The 19,977-nt window shown below is 41.3% G+C and overlaps 2 protein-coding genes across 2 annotated transcripts; both read left to right on the plus strand.

Moving 5' to 3' along the window:
- The first annotated feature begins 268 nt into the window (after window positions 1-268).
- Window positions 269-6,798, plus strand: AHSG (alpha 2-HS glycoprotein). Its single transcript, XM_003209186.4, has 7 exons — window positions 269-553; window positions 1,683-1,793; window positions 2,994-3,078; window positions 3,921-4,084; window positions 4,377-4,490; window positions 5,261-5,341; window positions 6,162-6,798. The coding sequence occupies exons 1-7, from the start codon at window positions 350-352 to the stop codon at window positions 6,435-6,437; spliced, it is 1,035 nt and encodes a 344-aa protein (XP_003209234.1). The 5' UTR covers window positions 269-349; the 3' UTR covers window positions 6,438-6,798.
- Window positions 6,799-12,075: 5,277 nt separating this feature from the next.
- On the plus strand, window positions 12,076-19,351 carry FETUB (fetuin B). Its single transcript, XM_003209178.4, has 7 exons — window positions 12,076-12,397; window positions 14,425-14,535; window positions 15,668-15,755; window positions 16,251-16,417; window positions 17,314-17,427; window positions 18,302-18,391; window positions 18,830-19,351. Exons 1-7 carry the CDS (start codon window positions 12,176-12,178, stop codon window positions 19,241-19,243), a joined length of 1,206 nt encoding a protein of 401 aa, XP_003209226.1. The 5' UTR covers window positions 12,076-12,175; the 3' UTR covers window positions 19,244-19,351.
- The last annotated feature ends 626 nt before the right edge of the window (window positions 19,352-19,977 follow it).

Consider the following 19,977-nt stretch of genomic DNA (forward strand, 5'->3'; position numbering starts at 1 on the left):
GGGATCATCTTTCTCTAGCCTATACTGTAACTAGCTGGCAGAGGAGTTGCTAAAAATTATCTTAAATTTTTGCTGATGTTTTCTTCTTTTTAGCAGACTTCGCAATGTCCTACCTGATAAAATTTACTTTGGCCAATATTAATCAGTCGGCTTGATGTCCTAACATTTACTTTTCACTTTTGTTGTTTGCAATGCCTTCTTGGAACTGGGACAAATATCAGACATGCGCTCATGCAAAGTCTGTGGTATGTACTATATAAATGAGACCCTGGTTCCAGCTGCCTAGCTACCACCCAAACGGTATTCTTAGATCCTCACCTCGGAAAGGGATAGATTTTCTCTGGGTGCCATGAAGGCACTAGTAGCTTTCATACTGCTTATGCAGCTCCCAATTCACAGAGCTGCACCCGCAGCTCCCCCGCCTCCCTTGGGCTGCGATGACCCAGAATCTGAAGCAGCAGCTGAATTTGCTGTGAATTATATTAATGGCCACAGTCATCACGGATACAAGTTTGCCTTAAACAGAATTGAGCAAGTCCGCGTGCTGCCTCAGGTAAGTGAGGAGCTTGCAGGCAGAGCACTGTGTTAAGCTGGAAAGGTTTGGCTATGATTGACAAGTCCTGCCAAGGGCTGTATCCTCACCTGGGGTAAATCAGCATGGCTCTATTGATTGAAATGGTGCAATGGCACCATGTAGTAGATGAGAATCCAGGTCACTGGAATGTAACTCTCAAAGAGCAGAACTGAGGGGGAGAGAGAAATGTTATTTTTGTACGAAGCTAGAAAGGGCTTAGTCTACAAATGCTGCATGCCTGCTAGGGGAGATCATCCAAAGTGCTGATTCATGAGCCCAGTAGCTAATCTGGAGAAAAACTGCAAGGATAATTCTCATGATGTGGGTAACTATTTATTGGCCAAATGCATACCTATCACAACTCCACGCTGTTAGTGATTTTGTAGTAGCTATGAATTTTACCTAACATCCCATTGAGCTGACAAGGAAGCTGAATGGAAGTAACTGTGGCTTATAGTCTCATTTCCACTGAGATCTATTCACATCATTATAGTCCTCTAGAAAGGCTGTAGAAATAGACATGAATGCAGCATATGCACACATTCAGACCCTTTGATTTGAAATTGAAATGAAACTCCAGGGCTGTTTACTACTTGACATGAGAGAGAGGATACCAATATCATTTACAAGAGAATAAAGCAGTCATTGATAAGATTAGAAGTGTTCTTACAGTTGCACAAAAACACTGGTGATTATGTTTCTCTCTTATTTAATATTTTTACACTAAAATTATTTGATTGGTTTAAAAAGAATCATTCGTGACTCAAAACTCAGAGTCAGCTTCAGAGCTAGGGACCTTCACTTCTGCCCCTCCATTGATGTGTCTAATGCTAGAATTGAAAAGGCTCAGGAACAGCCAGAAAAGATCCTGTAGTCCATAAATAACAGGAATACTGGAACTTAGCTGGTGCAATTCAGTGTAATTCCAATGAGGTAAATGGGGTGGGCCAATGAGCATGAGTGAGCAGAGTTTATTTGGTATCTTGCTACAGAAACATCGAGTTTTTTCATCAATAAAATCAGCTGTTGATTATTTAAAGCTACCCAGCAAAATGTTTTGTGAAGTACTACTGTTTCTGCTTTGTTTTGTTTTGTTTTTTTCTTCCAGGGGCCAAATAATGAGATTCTGTTCCTTGAACTTGACTTATTAGAGACCACATGTCACATTCTTAATCCTACACCTCTTGCAAATTGCTCAGTAAGGAAATTTGAAGAACATGTGAGTATCTGAAACATGACTTGCTTGGTACAAGAGTGCAAGTTCAGTATGCTGATGTTAGAGGCCAGTTTATGACCAGTTAGAATTCTAAGCTCTGCCTGCAAAAGTTACATCACTGTAACAGCCCATAAGCACCAGTCACTTGTATCTGCCTTGCTGATTTAGTTGCCTTCGTGTCAGGAAGGATTTCACATCCTGTTACACGAGGAGGACAGGTCACTCTCAGCATAACTTTCCACGTACGTGTCACGAATGCCACGGGCCTTGCTCAGGCTCTCCAGGTGCAGGTCTCCATGCTCAGCCCAGATAACACTGCGCTGTTGCACATGGCAGACAGGAGGCTGTGAACCTGGACAAACACAACGTTCCCTTGGCTGCATGTGGCGTGTGAAGTAGTGAAATTACGTCAAGTCTAGCCACCAGTGACTGCAAGAGAGCTATTCCCTTTGGACAGGGCTCTGGCCTCAAAGTAATGCTCCACTGGAATTTACTGGCCTCAAATATTTTGCTCTTATGCAAGCGTGATCCAACTGTGAAAAGCTTTCCCTAACCAAAGCATTGGAAGTGTTGTCTGAGTACAGGCAGCTTTGCTTCCTAAGCAAAAAGCAGAACAAGCAATTGACAATTTAAGCCTGCTGTTTCTAGAATGGGGCCCAATTCACAGCGCTCGTGACTAAATCCACCCCTGTATTCATCAGGGCTCACATCCCATTTTCCATACTGGGGTAGGTGATTCTAACTGTTCCCCCTTCCCACCTTTGCCTCTGACATTTCCTCCTCTGTTGGCTCTTGCCTGCAAACCAGCTCACACAAGGCAGCACACTGCTGTTACCATGGCCACTGACCAGCTGGGATTATAGGGAGAATGTTATCAAACAGCTCTGCAGAAGGTCTTAATCTATAAGAATTCACATTCTTTGCTCTTTATGAGAGGAACCTGAACCAAATATCTATACTCAGGATACCATGGCAGTTCTGATACTTTTGATATCCAGATTTGGATCCAAGTTTTGCCACCTAGGTCAGTCCTTTACGGAACCACAGACACCAGGACAAGCCTACCAAGGCCTTTGCAATCAGGCTGATTTTTCAGCAACACTTAATCCAGGATCTGTTCTTTTGAATTTAGTAATAGTTGCTCTTTTCAGAAATTCCTATTTATCTGTACAATATAACCCTTTGATTTCTGTCTCTCTCTAGGCAGTTGAGGGTGACTGTGATGTTAAACTGCAGAAACTGAATGGACAGTTTTCAGTACTTGCTAGTAAATGCCACTCACATGCAGGTAAAGATGTTGTTCTTTGCATTTGAATCTAAAGGTGAATCTAAAGCAGTGCTTACAGTTCCCTACCACTTCTAATTCTAAAACACTGGAAAGTACTGTGTGTTTTGTTTTTTTTTAAATCCCGCTGTCCCTTTGTGATCTCATTCTCCTACAGGTCTGGCCCGTCTAATTGCTCCTCTTTACTGTAACAGTTAAGATGTGGTAAGACTGCTTCAGGAGCACTTCCCAGATTTGACCTAGAGATGGCTGGCACAGAGGCTTTCCCTCAAGAATTTGATTCCTTGTTGGTCTGAGCCCCCCAGCAAAGAGCTCGTTGATTTTCAGAACGAATCCCCATGCGAGATGCAGCTTATTTACTGAGCCCAAAATTTTCAGTGTTGCCAGGGGAAAGCAGTCTGTTCTGCACTGTCTGCACGTGATCTCTTAGCTCTGTATGTGATGTTTTCAGTACTGCCTTTAAAACTGGTGGGTGAATGAAACACACTATTGCAAACACAGTTCCAAAGAACTAAAATATCTTAAATTTACCACCATTTCTCATGTGAGCTGAAACATCTTTTCACTGGTGTCATGGATATTTTGCCAGAAAGAAAACTGATTAAACCCTTAGTAAGAATATGTAAAATACGCTATTGAAATCCACAGCATTTTTGTTTGCATGAAGACTTCAGGACTGAAACAGCAAAAGTTGCATGAAATACTGCCATCTATAGCTTGCACTGCAAAAAATCTTTGCAGTATAATTTGGGACAGGCAGAGAAACATGGGGTTTTGCATCACTGGCTATGTCTATAATGTATTTCAACTTACAATCAGAGCAAAACAATCTGTTCCTCCTGCAGACTCAGCTGAAGATATTCATGAGCTCTGCCCGGACTGTCCACTCCTGGCAAGTCTAAATGACACTGATGTGTTAGCAACTGTTTCCAGTGCCCTCAATGACTACAACAGCAAAACTCCTGATGCCTACCTCAGGCTCCTGGAGATTGGAAGAGCCATAAAACAGGTAACTGCTAAAACAGTGTCTACCCTTCCATGTAAACAGAATATTTCCTCTGTAGTACTTGAGCAGTGCTAGCTAGTTATGTTTACAATCAGATTGAGCTTGCTTTAAATTGCCCTACTGAATTGCCCATGATTTCCCTAGTGTTTTGTGTCATCTTAGCCACAGGGTTCTCTTTGACCTCTGTGGGAGATACGGAGCTAAAAGCCACAACATTTGCCTTTTATCTTTTCTCAGCAGCTCTGCAATTTCAAACAGTGCAAAGTCAGTTAAAACATCTTTCCTGTTTTATCAGTATCACCCAGTGCGGATGGTCAATGTCGAGTTTGCTGTGGCTGCCACAAACTGCACATCACAACAGGCTAAAGATAATCTGGAGGCTTGTCAACTGCTTCCTGAGGATCAGTCTGTAAGTATGCCAGCACATCAGTCCACATCTCTCCAGCTCAGAGGTAGAACAGAGGCATGCTGTGATGCACTTGTACTTGCACAGGAATAGATCTTTGTGAGAATGAAAGTGCAAGAGTTGGATACCACTACGATATGCTTTTCAATGCATGCTTTCTAAAGCTATATTACCCCTTTACCTTTTCTCTGATGTATCTGGGTTGAATCTCGATAAATTTAAATATATTTCAAAAGGGATTAAGGACAAAAGCATTCTTAATACAAAATATTTTTAATAAACTGCATTTATTCTATCATTTACTTTTCTTAATACGTGCACCTGAGAAAAATCAAGCTCCTTTGGAATGGGCAGTACACAAACACAAAACCAGTGAGCTCTGATTTCATGCATATGAAATGCATGAAAATTCTTGAGAACTGTGCTCTATACTTCATCATACCAAAGTTCTTTCCTGATGAAACAAAACCAGAAGTGTCCTAGGCAGATTTAATGAGTGAGGAACCTTTTGCATTGGTCCCTACATAGTCCTTCCCTTCCTCATGTCCAGACAAACAATCTTACTCCAGAATAACACAGGAATTCCCTTTACTTGCTGGTTACATATTCAAACAGCTTGGCTTTTGAGTCCAACAGACTAAAAGCAAGGACTTTATTGCTCAGATAAATCATGAGATGTAGCTATTTCTAAACACACTGAAATTGAAAAAAATGCAATGCAGGTCTTCCCTATTTTCTCACTATTTTCTCTTCATTATATTCTGCTTTGCCAGAATTTTGGTTTCTGCACAGCAACAATGGTAACAGAACCCTCACAGGACTTAACAGCAGAATGCCAGCTGTATGGACATCAGGTAACAGCTCTCGGGGCACTCCCTTCCTTCCCAGAATATCCTACTACCACTTTTTGAAGCAAATGCCCTGAGTTTACCTTTTTCACTGTAAATTGCATTATCTATATGTGATAACCTAGGTGTTTAACTTCATATCCTAAAAAAAACAACAAGATAAGGTTATCCTATGGATTTCTGTGCCCAGAATTGTCACCTCTGTCATCTGTGCTTGACATAGTTTGTTTTCCTAACCATATGGGAGTTTCATATGTCTAGTAGGGCAAAGGGAACTAAATTTTGCTCAGCTAGGGGAAAGGCATCTAGATATAAAATATAAAAGAGCTACTATGGCAGGTCTCATCAACTGGAAGCTTTTGCTACAGGCAGTTCTTAGATCTGACCAAATTCAGGGCTCCTAACCTGCACTGCTATTGCAAGAGAACGGAAATTTACGTGCACAGGGCTTGAGTCAAGAAGAGCTGGCTGGGCACTGAGTGCTTCCTGCAGAGCAGAGCTCTTGGAGGCACAGTAGTAATTAGCTGTCTAGAGAGGATATGAAAGAAAGAATGCAGATTAGGGGAGCAGCTAGGTTTCAGTGTTTCACTAGCTGCATAGGCTGCACTGAAAGTTCACACTGCACCAGATTTAGTTCTAATGATTAACTGGATATTACAAACATGCTTCTGGGCTCCTGAACATGTGTTGAAATCCAAATCAAAACTTTCCTAATGGTCATAGACACTTTGTATCTGGGTTAGATGACAATATCTAGTTAGGAGTAGGGTCCATACTAAGACAACAATGACATTGAATACATACACAAAACATTTTTCTTTTCCAGCTTGGAGTTACCTACCCTCACTCAGGTCAAGATACATCAGCAGGACTGGTACCCAGTGCTGGACAAGGCTTCATTAACCATAACCTCAGAATTTCCCACAATAACCCTGTTGCATCTGAATCCAGCTCTTCGGAATTTCCTTCTCTACTATCAGCAAAATCTGTAGCAAAGAGAGCAGTTGCAAAGGTTGCTCAGCATGATAAAGTACCTCATCCAGTTGGCTTTGTGACTCCTCCTCCACCATGCCCTGGTAAGATTCGCCATTTCAAGATCTAGGCTGTGTCACAGACATGGCAGGACAGCTAACTGAAGGATCAGCATGCAGCAGCAGCATCAACACACACAGTACAACATCAAGTGCAAATAGCTGAGAACACTTGACTCTTAGTCCAACTGACTTTCACCCTCCAGAGAACACAGCTGAGCCCAGGATCTTGCAAAGGTCTGCTTGAAGATATAGGAGATGGCAACGTACAGCAGTTGTTTTCTCTAAGTACAGGGATGCTCTAGTTAAAACACAGCAAAAATTGTTTCAATGAAGCTGTTGTAAAAGGTATACAACAGTTGTAGCTTTATGATAGAAACACCACCTAAAAGACTACTTCACAATAAAATGTTCAACAGAAATGCTTTGGTACCTTCTGTCTGTATATTTTTTCATTTAGTTGTCAAGTATCTCCTTCATGGCATTATGAGTCATATTCTGGGCTTGATTTCAAAAACAGTAAGCTTCTGCATTTCTCATCAGCTTCCCTGGGATGTGTGGGTGCTGAGCACTGCAGAAAATCAGGTCAGTCCTTTCTTTTGATCATATACCAATAGCACTAAGGAAACGGCAGGAAAAAACTTTTTTTCCATTCCACCTGTAGTGTTTCCTAGCATGTACCTACTTACAGTATCCACCAGAAGAACCTCAAACACTCTGGATATGACATAAGGAATAATAAGAGCACTGCTGCCTGTGAAAAGAACAAAGAATCAGGATACACTCACTGCTGCACAGGCAGAAAGCATCAGTACTTCCATCCAAGCACATGCATCGTTCCTGCCTTCCAGCAGATACACAGGTGCAATATGATCATGGGGCACTGTGTGCCACACGTATATGAGGAATAGCAGTTCAGGGAATAAAAGTATACTACAGAGTGTCTCATGCGAGAGGACCCAGACAGTGATGGCAATTTACCATTGCCCTAGCAGCCAAATCTCTCCTGCATTTCTCACTTATTACAGCCAAAAACTATTCTACGTGGAGAAGTAATGAGACACAGAGGCCAGAAGGATCCTCACTGTTAGCTAGACTGGAATTCTGAAGGCCCAGGGGGGCAGCCTCAAAGACAGTCATGAATCTTTAACCAGGAACAGCACTTGCTACAAGATAATTACCATGCAGGCAGCAAAACCTGAAGTACACGTCATTTTTGAACTCTTTCAAATAATCTATTCTATTCTCCTAGTTACAACCTTCCTGTATTTAGTAAGCAAGATAACTAACATTTGTTCTTGGTGACAGTGCAACAGGTTCCTATACAGCTTCTGCTCCCCTATGCCAATGGGGAAAGGTAAAGACTTATGCACTCGTACTGGGAATGTGGAGGGGGGAAAAAAAAGAAAGGGAAAATCAGCCCAGACTCTGTATGTCATAGGATTACTTGAAGGCAGCATACTACCAGCAAGCTCTCCTCTCTGAGGCAGCAGTTCCCACCTTTCAGGAATGGGTTCTTGCAAGTAGGATGTTACAAGACTCTCCTACGTTCATCATGCAGGCATTTATTTAAAAATTGCTAGTACTGAGCTGCATACAATTTCTGAGATGGTAAGGTGATTTGTCTTCCCATATCCACTGCATGAGATACAGAAGAGGATTAATGAAATGGCTACTATTTCGGTCTGCATTAGTAGACTTCAGATCCTCATTACTATGACTTCAGATGCAGAAGACCTGGATTCTAACTAGTCTGAACAAAAAGATTTCATAGCTTTTGGATTTTCAAAACCAGGAATTGCCTTAAGCAAATCAAACAAATTGTCTTGTATATAATGGAGTCAGCACTAAGTTATATTGAGACAGTGTTTTCCAGACTCAGAATATTCTTCTTTGGTAGAAACAGCAAGTTTATAAAAGAGATCCCTGCCAACGAGGATCTCTGAACTCAAGAAATGCTTCATTTTCTTTTGCATTTTACAACCACACAAAGCAAGGGTATGTAGCAGAGCATCCACATTCCATGGATGTTCTCTTATACCTGGTTTAACTACTCATTTCTTCCCTAAAATTAATAAAAAAGGATAGCAGAATCACTCTGCACTCTCCTGTGATTCCAGCCCGTAACTGCACACCATTTCTCCCCTTAACACTGGTTCTCCTAAGAACACATTTTTCATAAATTTTGAAGCAGTGACTTTGTTTCCCTTCAGTATAGCCCTGTATTCATGCCCTTGGATCTTAGTAACAGATCCAGCATTTACTAATAGATTCTCTGGGCAATGAGCACTATTAAATGGCAATATATAAAATACAAACGCTCGCCTTTCTGCAATGCAGGCTGAATAGTTTTGTCAGGTCTGCTTCACTGACTGACAATGCTTTTCAGCGTTTTCAAACTCTGTTTTGCTAAAGCATATGTACTTCATGTGCTGCTTTGCCTGGACATGCACAGATTTCCCAGCTGTGTCCATGTTTTGAGGTCAGCTACTTGAACAGAGAAATTTTTTCCTTTCCAGTGGGAGGAAGAGTACAAAGAACAGAGTCAGGGATATAACAATTCCTCATTATAAGAGGCACCAACACAGCCGGTACTAACTGGCACCCATCTCCATAGAAATGCCATGCACTCTAAGGATAAAGAAAATGAGTTATTATGCTTTAGCCGCAGGGGAAGCATTCCCAGGCACAAGGAACAATGTGAGCGCGTCCGCATTGCTGCTTCTGCTGTTCCTGTACTATGGCTACAGCAGTGTTTCTCAACACTCATCCCTTGTATCCCTTTCCCCCAGGATACAGTCTGTACATTAGCCCTCACCCTGCGTTTGAAAAGCAAATGGTGACATTTGAGGTGACTCAGTCTAGCAGCCATGTGCCCCTTTTCTCCTGCTATCTGAATTTTCCATCTCTGCCATCAAAGTCTTCTTAGAAGAGTTCCAGCCCCAGTGTTCTTGCAGGTCTTTCTGGATGTATGTATAATCCCACTCACCTGCCTGTGGACATTCCCTGTGATAGATCCTGCTGTCTTGCTGAGGAAAATATTTGGAATGTTGCTGGGCAATTGACCTGAGATCCTTTGTAGCACCAACAATCTATAAATTTAAAATATCTTTACAATAGTGTTAAATAGAGACAAATTTAGTGCATCCCTAGCACCCTTACTTCCTCACTCAATATAGATGCAAGGCTACAGATACATGATGTCTTCCAGCATAGCTGTGATCACAGAGCCTCCCATGACCAAAGATGAGGACCAGAGAAATAGTTACCCTGCTTCTGATACTCTTTCAAGGTGAAATAATGCAGGACTGCCTCTCGCTGGAGTGCTATTAACTTGTTCTAGGATACCCCCCAGGTAATGGCAGTTGTCACTTCTCCAGGCCTTCAGGACAACAGGTGAGCTGTGTACGGCTGCTCACAGTCCTCTCAAGCATGGAGCTCCTGGCAGATTAGCCACATAGCACACCACTGTCATTTCAAACTAAATTCTCTCCAGACTGAATTTTCCATGACCCTTTTTCATCTGTACTCAGCAAATCACTTGAGAATCAATAGTGACCACAGTGCAGCCTCTTAGCTGGCAAATTAACCTCCAAATTCAGCAGCGAGGGGATAAGTCAAAGGAAATAATAAGCCTGCACAGCTGAGCATATGCTGTGCAATATAAGGGGGCAGCCACCAAGTCAATGGATGGGTTCCCCCCGAGTCACAGCCCTCAGTCACATCAGGACTGTATTATTTAATGTTGCTGAAAAGGAATAAAAGCAGAGCACTGAGTAGTGCTAAAATAATTAAAATGGTGACACTGCTGACCAATTTTCTTTGTTCCTCAGGCCTCTAGCCACAGGCTTATGATACTCCAGTGGCCTCCTTCAGTTTCAACTGGAGCAGGCTGTAGCAATGGACAGAGGAAAGAAGCCAGGGAGCTAAACATTAAGTAGCAAGGACTCTTCTTGAGCCAATTTTCACCATACAGTATAAGGAAGACAGTGACACCGAACAAGGCATAAAAGCGAAGACTTAAATCATCTGGCTAAGGCACAGTTACAGGATGAACAGCTGCAGTTCACAGAGAATTCTCTGGACTAATTCTGGCAGGGCTATGCAGCTATGATGTGCACTGGCAACCAACTGGATGTACATTTTTCTTGATTCAAAGTACAAAAAGAATAATTTAAAGACAGATGAAAAAAAAAAGAGTGAGAGATGGCACAAGGAGGAAAGCAATGGTTATATGAAATCAAATGAAGTTCTTCCTCTAGTTTACATTATACACTCTCTCTAAAAAGTTTTGGCTTTTTATTCTGTTAGATTTTCCCTTTTGAGATAAGCATAACCAGCCCCAGGTCTGTAACTTTTTTTTTTTAATTCCTCTCTCAGCATATAACTTTAGACAGTTCTCCATCTATAAGCTTGGTTCTCAGGCAATAGAAATGCAGTAGTATCTTAAAATTTGTGTGTATGGGGGGAGGGAGTCCATGTGCAATTTTACCTGCCTCTAAACCCACAGGATTACAAAGCTAGCCACTGCCTAGGCAGGAGCTGAAAGCAGCAGCTGGAAGTTAAGGTTAGAGGAGATAAGAAGAGAACAGCACCTGCATTTGGTATCAGAAGTAATGTGAAAGGATGGCAAGTTCAGGAAGTTTTCTGCTCAATGTGGCAGTAAGAAGATGGAATGAAACAGAAAAGGTTCAGAGTTGCCAATCAAATACCTGGTAAGTGTCAATAAATTGAGAGCTCCAGGCAACAAAAGATGAGTGGGCTGGAGTCAAGGCATTGCAAGGGAACAAATTCCATAATGGAGTGTTCACCCAGCAATGTTTTGGCAGCCCTGCTTCATTTACTGTTTCCTCCAACCTCTCAATGTGGCTCATTTTGGAGCACTCCACCAAAAGAAGTGAAGCCTTTGGGGCAAGAACAAATCTCAGCTTACCACATCTCTGCTACTATATGCAATTACAGTGATTGCTAAGTCCCAAACGAAGACAAGGGAAATTCCTGGTTAAAAGCAGACGCCGTGATGAAACTATTAAGTCTTTTTACGTTACTTGCTGTCATGTTGTATGCATGTACAAAAGTACGTAATGGCTTGAGCAGACCACTTGTCCACAGGCCTCTTGCCTGGACATGGATTGCATTTTGCTTGCTTGGCCGTGGCTAAGGGTTAACAATAATTTGCAGGCATCTAAGTGAGTAGAAAGAGAATGAATCCAGACTGACCTTTCTGTCCCTGCAAAGTTCCAAGTTGACAGCATGTAACTTAAAGAGTTGGTATATTTGTTTACAATTAGAATTTAACAAATAGAAATGCCAGGTGTGAAATCCATCAACCTCTTGACTCTTACCCCACTTCCACTCAAACCAGTGAGACTTCTGTCATTGTTTTACCTGGGAGAAAACCTGGATCACTGACAGAACAGAGTTGGAGCCAGAGCTGTCCTGTATGCAGGTTTATTTAGGAACTGCTGGCTCCTTAAGAAAGCAGCTTTCTCTGTATATTCTTGTGCCTTGTGATGAGGTCAAAGTTATGCGACCTGCCCAACCACGTCTGAACCGGAGTTGTAAAGGCAGAAGGAAAAAGTGCTCTCTGGTCTCAGAGAGAGCCACAACGCTTACAAAGCCTTGTAATCATTGACTTAGTGTTTGCAATTGTAGCTATAGTTTAAAGGTGATGTGCAATACGTAATAAAGAGAGGACAGCAGTTTATAAAGACACGGTTCCATTACAAAGCCTGCTGTTTCACACAGCTCTCAGCTCTTCTGTACCAACTTGCCATTCTGATCTGCCGCACTGCTTTTTCTAAGCAGAATGCTTTTATTTATTTCAGTGCTCCTTGGCACGCAGGCGCTTTGCTCCTGGGCTGCCTCTCCTCCTGCCAGAGAGCTGCCAAGCGTGCTGCTCTCCCCCAGCTGCCATGACGCTGCAGTGGAGGAGGCTGCAGACCTGGCCCTCCGCCAGATCAATGCTGACCGAACAGAGGGCTACATCCTCAGCCTCTATCGCATTCTCAGTGTCAGAGAACATCCTCAGGTAAGTTTACTGCTTGTTCTACATCTGTTTCTCTCACAAAGAGCCCTGCGTCTATCATTCCCCACCAATAGTTATTTGAACTGCAAAATACTCTGAGACAAATGTAAATCTACGTTCACAGGACTGCAGGGGCCATGTCACCTTTATGCACAGATGAATAGAAACAGTTTCATCACCGCTGTGGGCAATTAGAGAGCAAAGCTCAGGCATGATTCTCTGCCGCCTGCCCCTGGAATAGCTCCAGGCATCAGTTCCGATTTGATATGAAACACCACTACTTGGATTTAATTTCATATTACATCTTCTCCCCACTGCCTTGAGCAGTTGGAGTGCAAGAGCTAATAAGTCACCACACATTTTGCACAAAAGATGTGAGTGCTAACAGGTGGAAACACATCCAGCTTGGGACCAGGGAATTCCTTTACACATCTCTAAATGATGACTCATTCTACAGAAGAAATCCAAAAACAGTTCAAGTGCAAAAATTACAGGGAACAAACGGGAATACATATCCTCAAATGTGTTATTTCCCTGTGCATGCTTAGTTTATTACTATTTTGTGTAATGACAGATGAAGCTACTGGCACTAGCAAGGGATAACCTTAAATGATTGCACCAGGCCCAAACGCATTTATGCACTGGGTCAGCCCTTCTGAGAGCTGTTTCCACATAGGACACCTGTGGGTTGGCCCAGAACGCACATTGCCCTCATGGAGCTGGTGCTTCCCCAGTCCTGCCACCAAAGCTGGGTGCAGACATGCTCTAAACCACTGTTGGTCTCCTTGCTTCTCCCTTCACCCACGCCGAGTCCAGCTCAGCACAAGGGGATTCTGGGCCTTGCTTGGGATTTGGTCTGCCACTTAATTTCCTAGAATCTTAACTTATTTAATTAGGGCACAGTTTGTTCTTTGTTTCTTCGGGAGTTTAATTTACTCCCGAATGTGTAAGCATCTAATAAGCTTATCCTACAAATAAGGTGTTTTGAGACACTGTAATAACACACCAGGCAATCTAAGCCCTTTGTCACAATCTTGCTGCTGCTGGAACAGAGTACATAATAAGCAGTTGGCTATGTCAGGGATAATCACCGGCAGTAACAATATTATGCAACCTTCAATGCACCTCAACATTTTCAAGAAATATATATGTATATTTAATCAGTCCAAGTTCCTTCTTCCCACTTTTTTAGCCAGTACTTAGGATAAAAACATTTTCAAAATGACTTCAAATTCTAATCTGCCCTTAAGCAACTTGTGGCTCAGTTTTGCTCTAATTGAAACTAATAAGCCATCTGCTATTAACTTACATGTAAGTAGGACAGAGCCTTCTTTCATACACGATACTCATGATTAACTTCAATAACAGCCACTTAACCAAAATTACAAATCATGCCAAAATACTTCATTCCTTCCCCTTGCACCAGAACATCCTGCCACAGAGGCAATCAATTCTGTGCTGCTGCCAAATCTCTCCTGGCTCCCAAGCTTCCCAGCACACGTGGCACAGCAGTACTAGCATCAGCAGCATTGAGGAGGGGATCTTTTTGTCGGAGCAGAAAAGATACGAGCCTTTATTCAGTACCAAGCAGATATCAAAAGGCCCTTGCATAGCGCTCTTTTTATGAAAATTAAAAGAAGGATAATGAAACCTTCAGAGATCTGCTGAGCTCTGAATAAACCCCAAATTATCCTTTCCCCAGAGGAGAATGATGCATACCGAAGCAGGTAGACAAAAAGATGTGTAGATCTTATAATAACCTCATAATATCCAGAGTAGTAGAGCTGATATTATACAAGAGAGGCACAGGAAACAGGAAATAACATGTTAAAATGGTACAGACGTTGGCCCCAGATTTCTACAAGACTTTTGCCCCATAAAGTGGTTTCTTTTCTCCATAAACCAGTGAAATCAATTCATTTAGTTTTATCTCCCTCTTCAATAAGACATAATCTCAGTCTAAATGTGCAGTTAGCACACATGCAAGTTTTTTATTTGTGCGATAAGACCCATTCTTTTCTTGTGCTCAGGAGATCACTGGTTCTGTTTTCTATCTCATCTTGGACGTAGTGGATACCGAATGCCACGTACTCAGCAAACAGTTGTGGAAGAACTGCAGGGTCAGACCGGCTCATACAACTGTAAGGATTTTATTTTCATACTGAATCTCAGGTATGAGTGTTACTCAGGTACTACTAAAGACAGCAAAATCCCTACGCGTGCATTCTCAGTAGACAGCAGAGTCTTAGTAAGAAAAAATCAAGTCTCTTTTTTAAGGTTCACAGTTTTCCTCTGTACTTTCTAGTCAGTTTATAGAGAGGTAAGATTTAGTTTATAAAATGAAAATTGAATGAAAAATTTTGATCATAACTGATAAGCAGATATAGCTAAACAGCTATGCTAGGGCACTATTTAGCCCTGTAAGAGTTTGTTTTAAAGACAGACTGTCAAGAAGAAAATAAAATAAATTTATATAACATGGGATTTTTAGTTTGCTTTAATTCTACTTTTTTTTCAACAATTTTACAAAAAATTGTGTTGGAAAGGGGAGAAAACAGAAAGCCCAGCAAGATAAGCTGCAAAGACAAAGTGATTTATGACTGTTACTACAGGTGAGAAAAATTATTCCAAACAAGTGAAAAGCAACATTAAGGAATGGAGACTGGCTAGAAAGAAGCCCTGCATATGAAAAGAGAACAGCTTCTATGAAGTCTAGAAATGTTTGTCCTAGAAGTCCTGATTATATTTAAGAAGCACACTGAGAACATAAATTTGACTTTCAAACATAAAGGTAAAATGAATATTAATAGGTCAGCATTTATATTCTGACAAAAGTCAGTGTTTCTTGGTGTGCAAGGGTGGTATTACTGTACCACAAAACTTAGGGTCGTTCATATCACTCTACTTCCTTGCTATGGGCAGAGCAGGGAGAGGAAAGCAGGGATACGAAGGACTGGATGGCAGGGTACAGGCTGGTAAGGTGCTGTCTCACACAAGGGCAGTTCTCAGCCCACAGAAGAGTGGTCCTCCATAGGCCGTCCTGCAGACAAATACTGCACAAGTGTAACTCAGAACTGACACCGGGGGAAGATCTGAGTTTTTATTTCTAAAGGAGATATTCAGAAGAGAAACGTGCTTCAGCCCCATTTGAATATTAAGAGTTTTCTTCTTGAAAATTATTTCACGACTGTGAGAAGAAAACTAACAGCTCACTCTCTATCACTACAAAGGCTGCTAAAGGTTAATTGTTCCTGCATGTTTACATTGTTTTAGGTTTATGGTCAATGCAAAGCAATTATCTACATTAATCAGCCAAGAAAAATTGCTCATCTGAATACTTATGAGTGCAATTTGCAGCCAGGTATGTCTTTATTTATTACACTCACTTTTAAAAAGGACTGGAAAAGTAGCTTGTCATCTAGTAGTTGCATTTTAGTTGTAATTACGGCAACACAGGTCTTTCACCTGACCTATTTTTCTCAGGTCAGTGATCGTAAGGCCGGAGCACCAGAGCAGTCCTGCAGCACAAAGCAATGCAGAAATAGCTGTTTTCACATCTGGGAAACCCATGGCTTCTATTTGGGCTTTTATCCTGTGTCCCAAAGAGTATTTTTATGGGTTTGTGAAGGGCAAGTGAGAACAGCACGCCCACTCTCAGCAGCCTGAGCTTTTTTCTGAAGTGTCTCTGAATCCAATGACATTTTCAAAAATGCAGAGTGAAACCATGAACGGATTGCTGCTCTGGAGTTAAGGTGGTGGGGGGCACAGATGCGTTTGGAGTGACCTACACTGCCAGCATGTTCTTATGGTTTTGAGAATTCCTCTCTAATGGCATTGTTTTGTCTGAATTAAAAAGTTCCACCCAGATATATTTGGGAAGTATGTCCCGACTGCCCAGTTGATGACTGTCCAACTGAGCCCAAATATTTGGAGACTGCTGTTAAAAGCCTTGCCAAGTTCAATGAAGAGAGTGAACAAACTCATTATTTTTCTGTCCTCAATGTCACAAGAGCTTCAATGCAGGTAAGCCAAGGCTCATACGACTTGCTTTAGCTGTCAAGAAATATGATTTGTTGCATCTTACAGCTTGTTTAGAAGCTGTATATGTATAGCAGTGAGATTATTTCCATGGAGAATTCTCCTGGGAAATAAGGATCTGCATTGATCCAAGATTTTGTCTCCATCAGTTACAAAAAGAACCTTTTTGTAAAACTGAAGATTGACATTCCAAAATCTAGGAAAGCCTCACTGTGAGCTCTTCCTTCCATCATCACCGTATATTAATGGCTCCCAACTAGAACATAATTAATAAAGCACAGTCATCCCTTCTTACACAGATCTGTGATACACTAAGTGACTTTAAGCCTGGTTTAAAACTAATATGAGAATAATAGAGAATTAATGGTCTCCTGGCAAAATGCTGTTTACAAGATCCAATATCCAGTCTCTCTAAAATTCATTACGTATAGAGAGCAGGGGGGATTTTGCTCTTTGTTAAATAGTACTACAATGCAATATTTAATCAAGTTTCCAACCCAGAGGTACCTGCACTTTCTAAAAAATGGAAAAAGTGATCCTCTTCCTTAAAGCAGTCTGAATTGATCAGTGAGACAATGAGCAAACTTTGGATTTATAGTTCTACATGGATGCTAATCTATCAGGAAAAAAAAATATTGTTTGAACGATAGCTAATCCATGAGTTAATAGGACTGTGCATCTGTAAGAAGTAAAAAAATAATCAAGCAATAAAGTAGCGCAGGTAAAAATCATTTTCAGTAGCAATATCCAAATACTACCTGCTCTTTTCACACTTAAAAGGAGTTCTACATCAATTTTGAGGTCTATAGGACTTTTTCTCCTCCTTGACAGACACACATAGGCTGGTTCTCACTGGATTCTCACTGGTCTGTTACTAACAGTGGGTCATTGGTCCGGCGCATTTTGTGGAGTTTGTAATTCAGGAGACATCCTGCCCCAAAAGGGAACCAGCTGCTGACGTCTCCAAGTGCAAGCCTCTTTCACCTGAATTAGCTGTGAGTACAAACAGATACTATGATTCTTCAGTGAACATTTGGCCTAATCCTTTGGTTCTCTGCAGACGAGAAGCAAAGCAAAACCCATGGAAGTCTTCCTATGGGTTGTAGCCCTGGTTTGCACGTATACAAACTACTTTAAAATACAGGAAAAAATTCAGTAAAAGTTCCAAACTATTTCCTAGAAGTCTATGAACAAAGGAAACCAAAACAAACAAAAGTAAATCCAGAAAAAATGGGTAGCCATTGCTTTACAAAAGCGAAACATTTTTAAGGACTTCTTCCAAATAAGCAGATACGGACAATGAATTGCAAACAGAGCACAAAGAGTATATTCACAATTAAATCAGTTGGGGAAAACATCCAAGGAAAAAAATATCAAAGGAAACTAAAGATTAAATGAGCATGCTGCTGAGATGTTCCGTTTCAAGTCTCGTCTTAACTGAGATCCAAGTCACACTATCTGCAGTCCACAGTTGTTATAAGCAACATCTTGTCATGGATTCTTTCATTAATATAATGTGAATTTGTTTCTGGCTGAGAAACCACACCGTGCTCTATTACACACCTCACTTCCATGGGGATACTGTGCTGCAGCAGAACTTATGTGTGCCGTTGTAGACAGACCTTAAGTAGACAGTTTATTTTTACTATTGTGCTACCTAACCCTCCTTTGTAAACATAAAGCCTTTTTCAAAACCCTTCCTTTATAAGCTTGCCAATCCCAAAATAAAAGTTTGCCCAAGCTGCTTATCCCTACGAATACATGTAGAAGCTGTAACAACTCAGCCATTCATAATCACCAATTTTACAAGATAAGAGCCAAGTATCAGCACTACAATATGAAAATAATACTTGCGTTTTCTTCTTCCAGCAAATGGGTTTCTGCAAAGGCTCTGTAGTAAACAGTGACATGGAACAGAAGGAGACCATCACAATATCCTGTGAAATCTACAGCCCACAGGTATTTCTTTATCTAATCTTAATATTGCAAGAGTAGCACCCCTTTACAAAAAAAGAATTGAACTCCTGAGAGCCCAACCATTTTCAAATTTTCTAATGCACAAAGATATGGAATTCAAGAAAGTGATAAGGCCAAATCAAGGAGAAATCTCTCTTGTGATAAAGCAGACTGTTGCTAGGTGGATAAAAAGGCAAGAGAGTACAGCATCTATCACAGAGACAGTGCTCAAAGTAATCTATAAAGAAATAATAATAAATAAAAAAAAAAGGCCAAGTGTAGTTACCCAGGATTCATGCACTGGCTTAAGAGGAAGTTCCATGTGTCTGACCCTCATGGTTCTGTTCTACAGCTGGTCTTTGCAAATCGGGATTGTAGATAAAGGAAAAAAAATTGTAACAGCTTCAATAAATGTGATATTTGTTGCCTTTTTTTTTTTAGGATCCTGTCACTGAAGAAGGAAAACTACAAACTAATCAGGGATCTGAAGAATCCAGCCAGAATCATCAACAAGCTTTCCCTGCAGAAACCAATCCTTTCTCCCTACATCTAGGAAAAACAATGGGCTGTGTCAAAATTCTCCCTCCTTCAACTGAGGACATCTCATTTCATAAACTAAGAGAAAGCCAAAATGAGCAGGAAGATAGAAAACCAGTTCCACCTAGGGCTATAGAATGTGTGTCTACTCCACCGGCCCCCGATGGAGAGACGACTCACATAGACAAACCAGTCACTGGACCAGTTATCCTCCCTTTCCCTGCAGAAGTTTCTCTATCAGACTCATGCCCAGGAGAAGCAAAGCAGATAGATTCCATCCTACATCCTTTGCTTACTGGAAAGCCTGCCAAAGTCTAGTCGGCACCCAGTCACCTTAACTACCTGCAACAAAATAATAGCCACAGTGACGAGGCGGTCTTCCCATCTGTGCAACATCTTTAAACAAATAAACTGCTTATTAAAGTATTCGTCTTTTGAGTTCTCTGTTTCACAAAAACACAAGAATAGATTACAAAGAGAAATGTAAGTGGGGTACTTTGGCTCTTAATTCTTAAATTCTTCCCATCACAACATGGAAGAAAGGTAACTGCAGAGAGCAGAAGCCCTCACAGGGCTGAGACGGCCCTGGCTGTGGCTGCTCTGCAATGCCGTGTGGGACTCTCACCCCAAACTCATCGAGGTGAAAGGGGTGCAGCCCCAGCTGTGCTGCAGCTGAGCGGCCCTGAGCCCTGGCAGCCAAACTGCTGGGAGGGGGGATGCTCTCAGGACCCTTACTAAGCCCTGCTCTGTGTCATGGTGCGTAAATGGAGAAGAGGATGTCAATACTGTTTAGCATTAAAAGCTAGTGGGTTTTCTTCTTACTTTATGGGTTTACCTCTTATAATTAGCCTAAATAATATGACACCAATATAAATGTTATTTAATATTATACTATACTATACTTATATAGTATAACCTTATAATTAAATCAATTTGTCATTTCCCTCAAAAATCGAGGACAAAACTCTCTACAGTGGGAACAGAACCTTACTTTTATTTCTGCGGTTAATTTTGCAGGAACTGTACATTTTATACTCTTTATTCACAGTGTT

This window comes from Meleagris gallopavo, chromosome 11, assembly GCF_000146605.3.
Source record: "Meleagris gallopavo isolate NT-WF06-2002-E0010 breed Aviagen turkey brand Nicholas breeding stock chromosome 11, Turkey_5.1, whole genome shotgun sequence".
NCBI classification, from domain to species: Eukaryota; Metazoa; Chordata; class Aves; order Galliformes; family Phasianidae; genus Meleagris; species Meleagris gallopavo.

Coding starts and splice junctions, on each gene's coding strand:
- AHSG (XM_003209186.4), top strand. CDS start 350: ATGAAGGCACTAGTAGCTTTCATACTGCTTATGCAGCTCCCAATTCAC. Junction 1,794..2,993: donor TAAGGAAATTTGAAGAACAT/GTGAGTATCTGA, acceptor GTCTCTCTCTAG/GCAGTTGAGGGTGACTGTGA. Junction 3,079..3,920: donor TAAATGCCACTCACATGCAG/GTAAAGATGTTG, acceptor TTCCTCCTGCAG/ACTCAGCTGAAGATATTCAT.
- FETUB (XM_003209178.4), top strand. CDS start 12,176: ATGCTTTTATTTATTTCAGTGCTCCTTGGCACGCAGGCGCTTTGCTCC. Junction 14,536..15,667: donor TCAGACCGGCTCATACAACT/GTAAGGATTTTA, acceptor ACATTGTTTTAG/GTTTATGGTCAATGCAAAGC. Junction 17,428..18,301: donor CTCTTTCACCTGAATTAGCT/GTGAGTACAAAC, acceptor TTCTTCTTCCAG/CAAATGGGTTTCTGCAAAGG.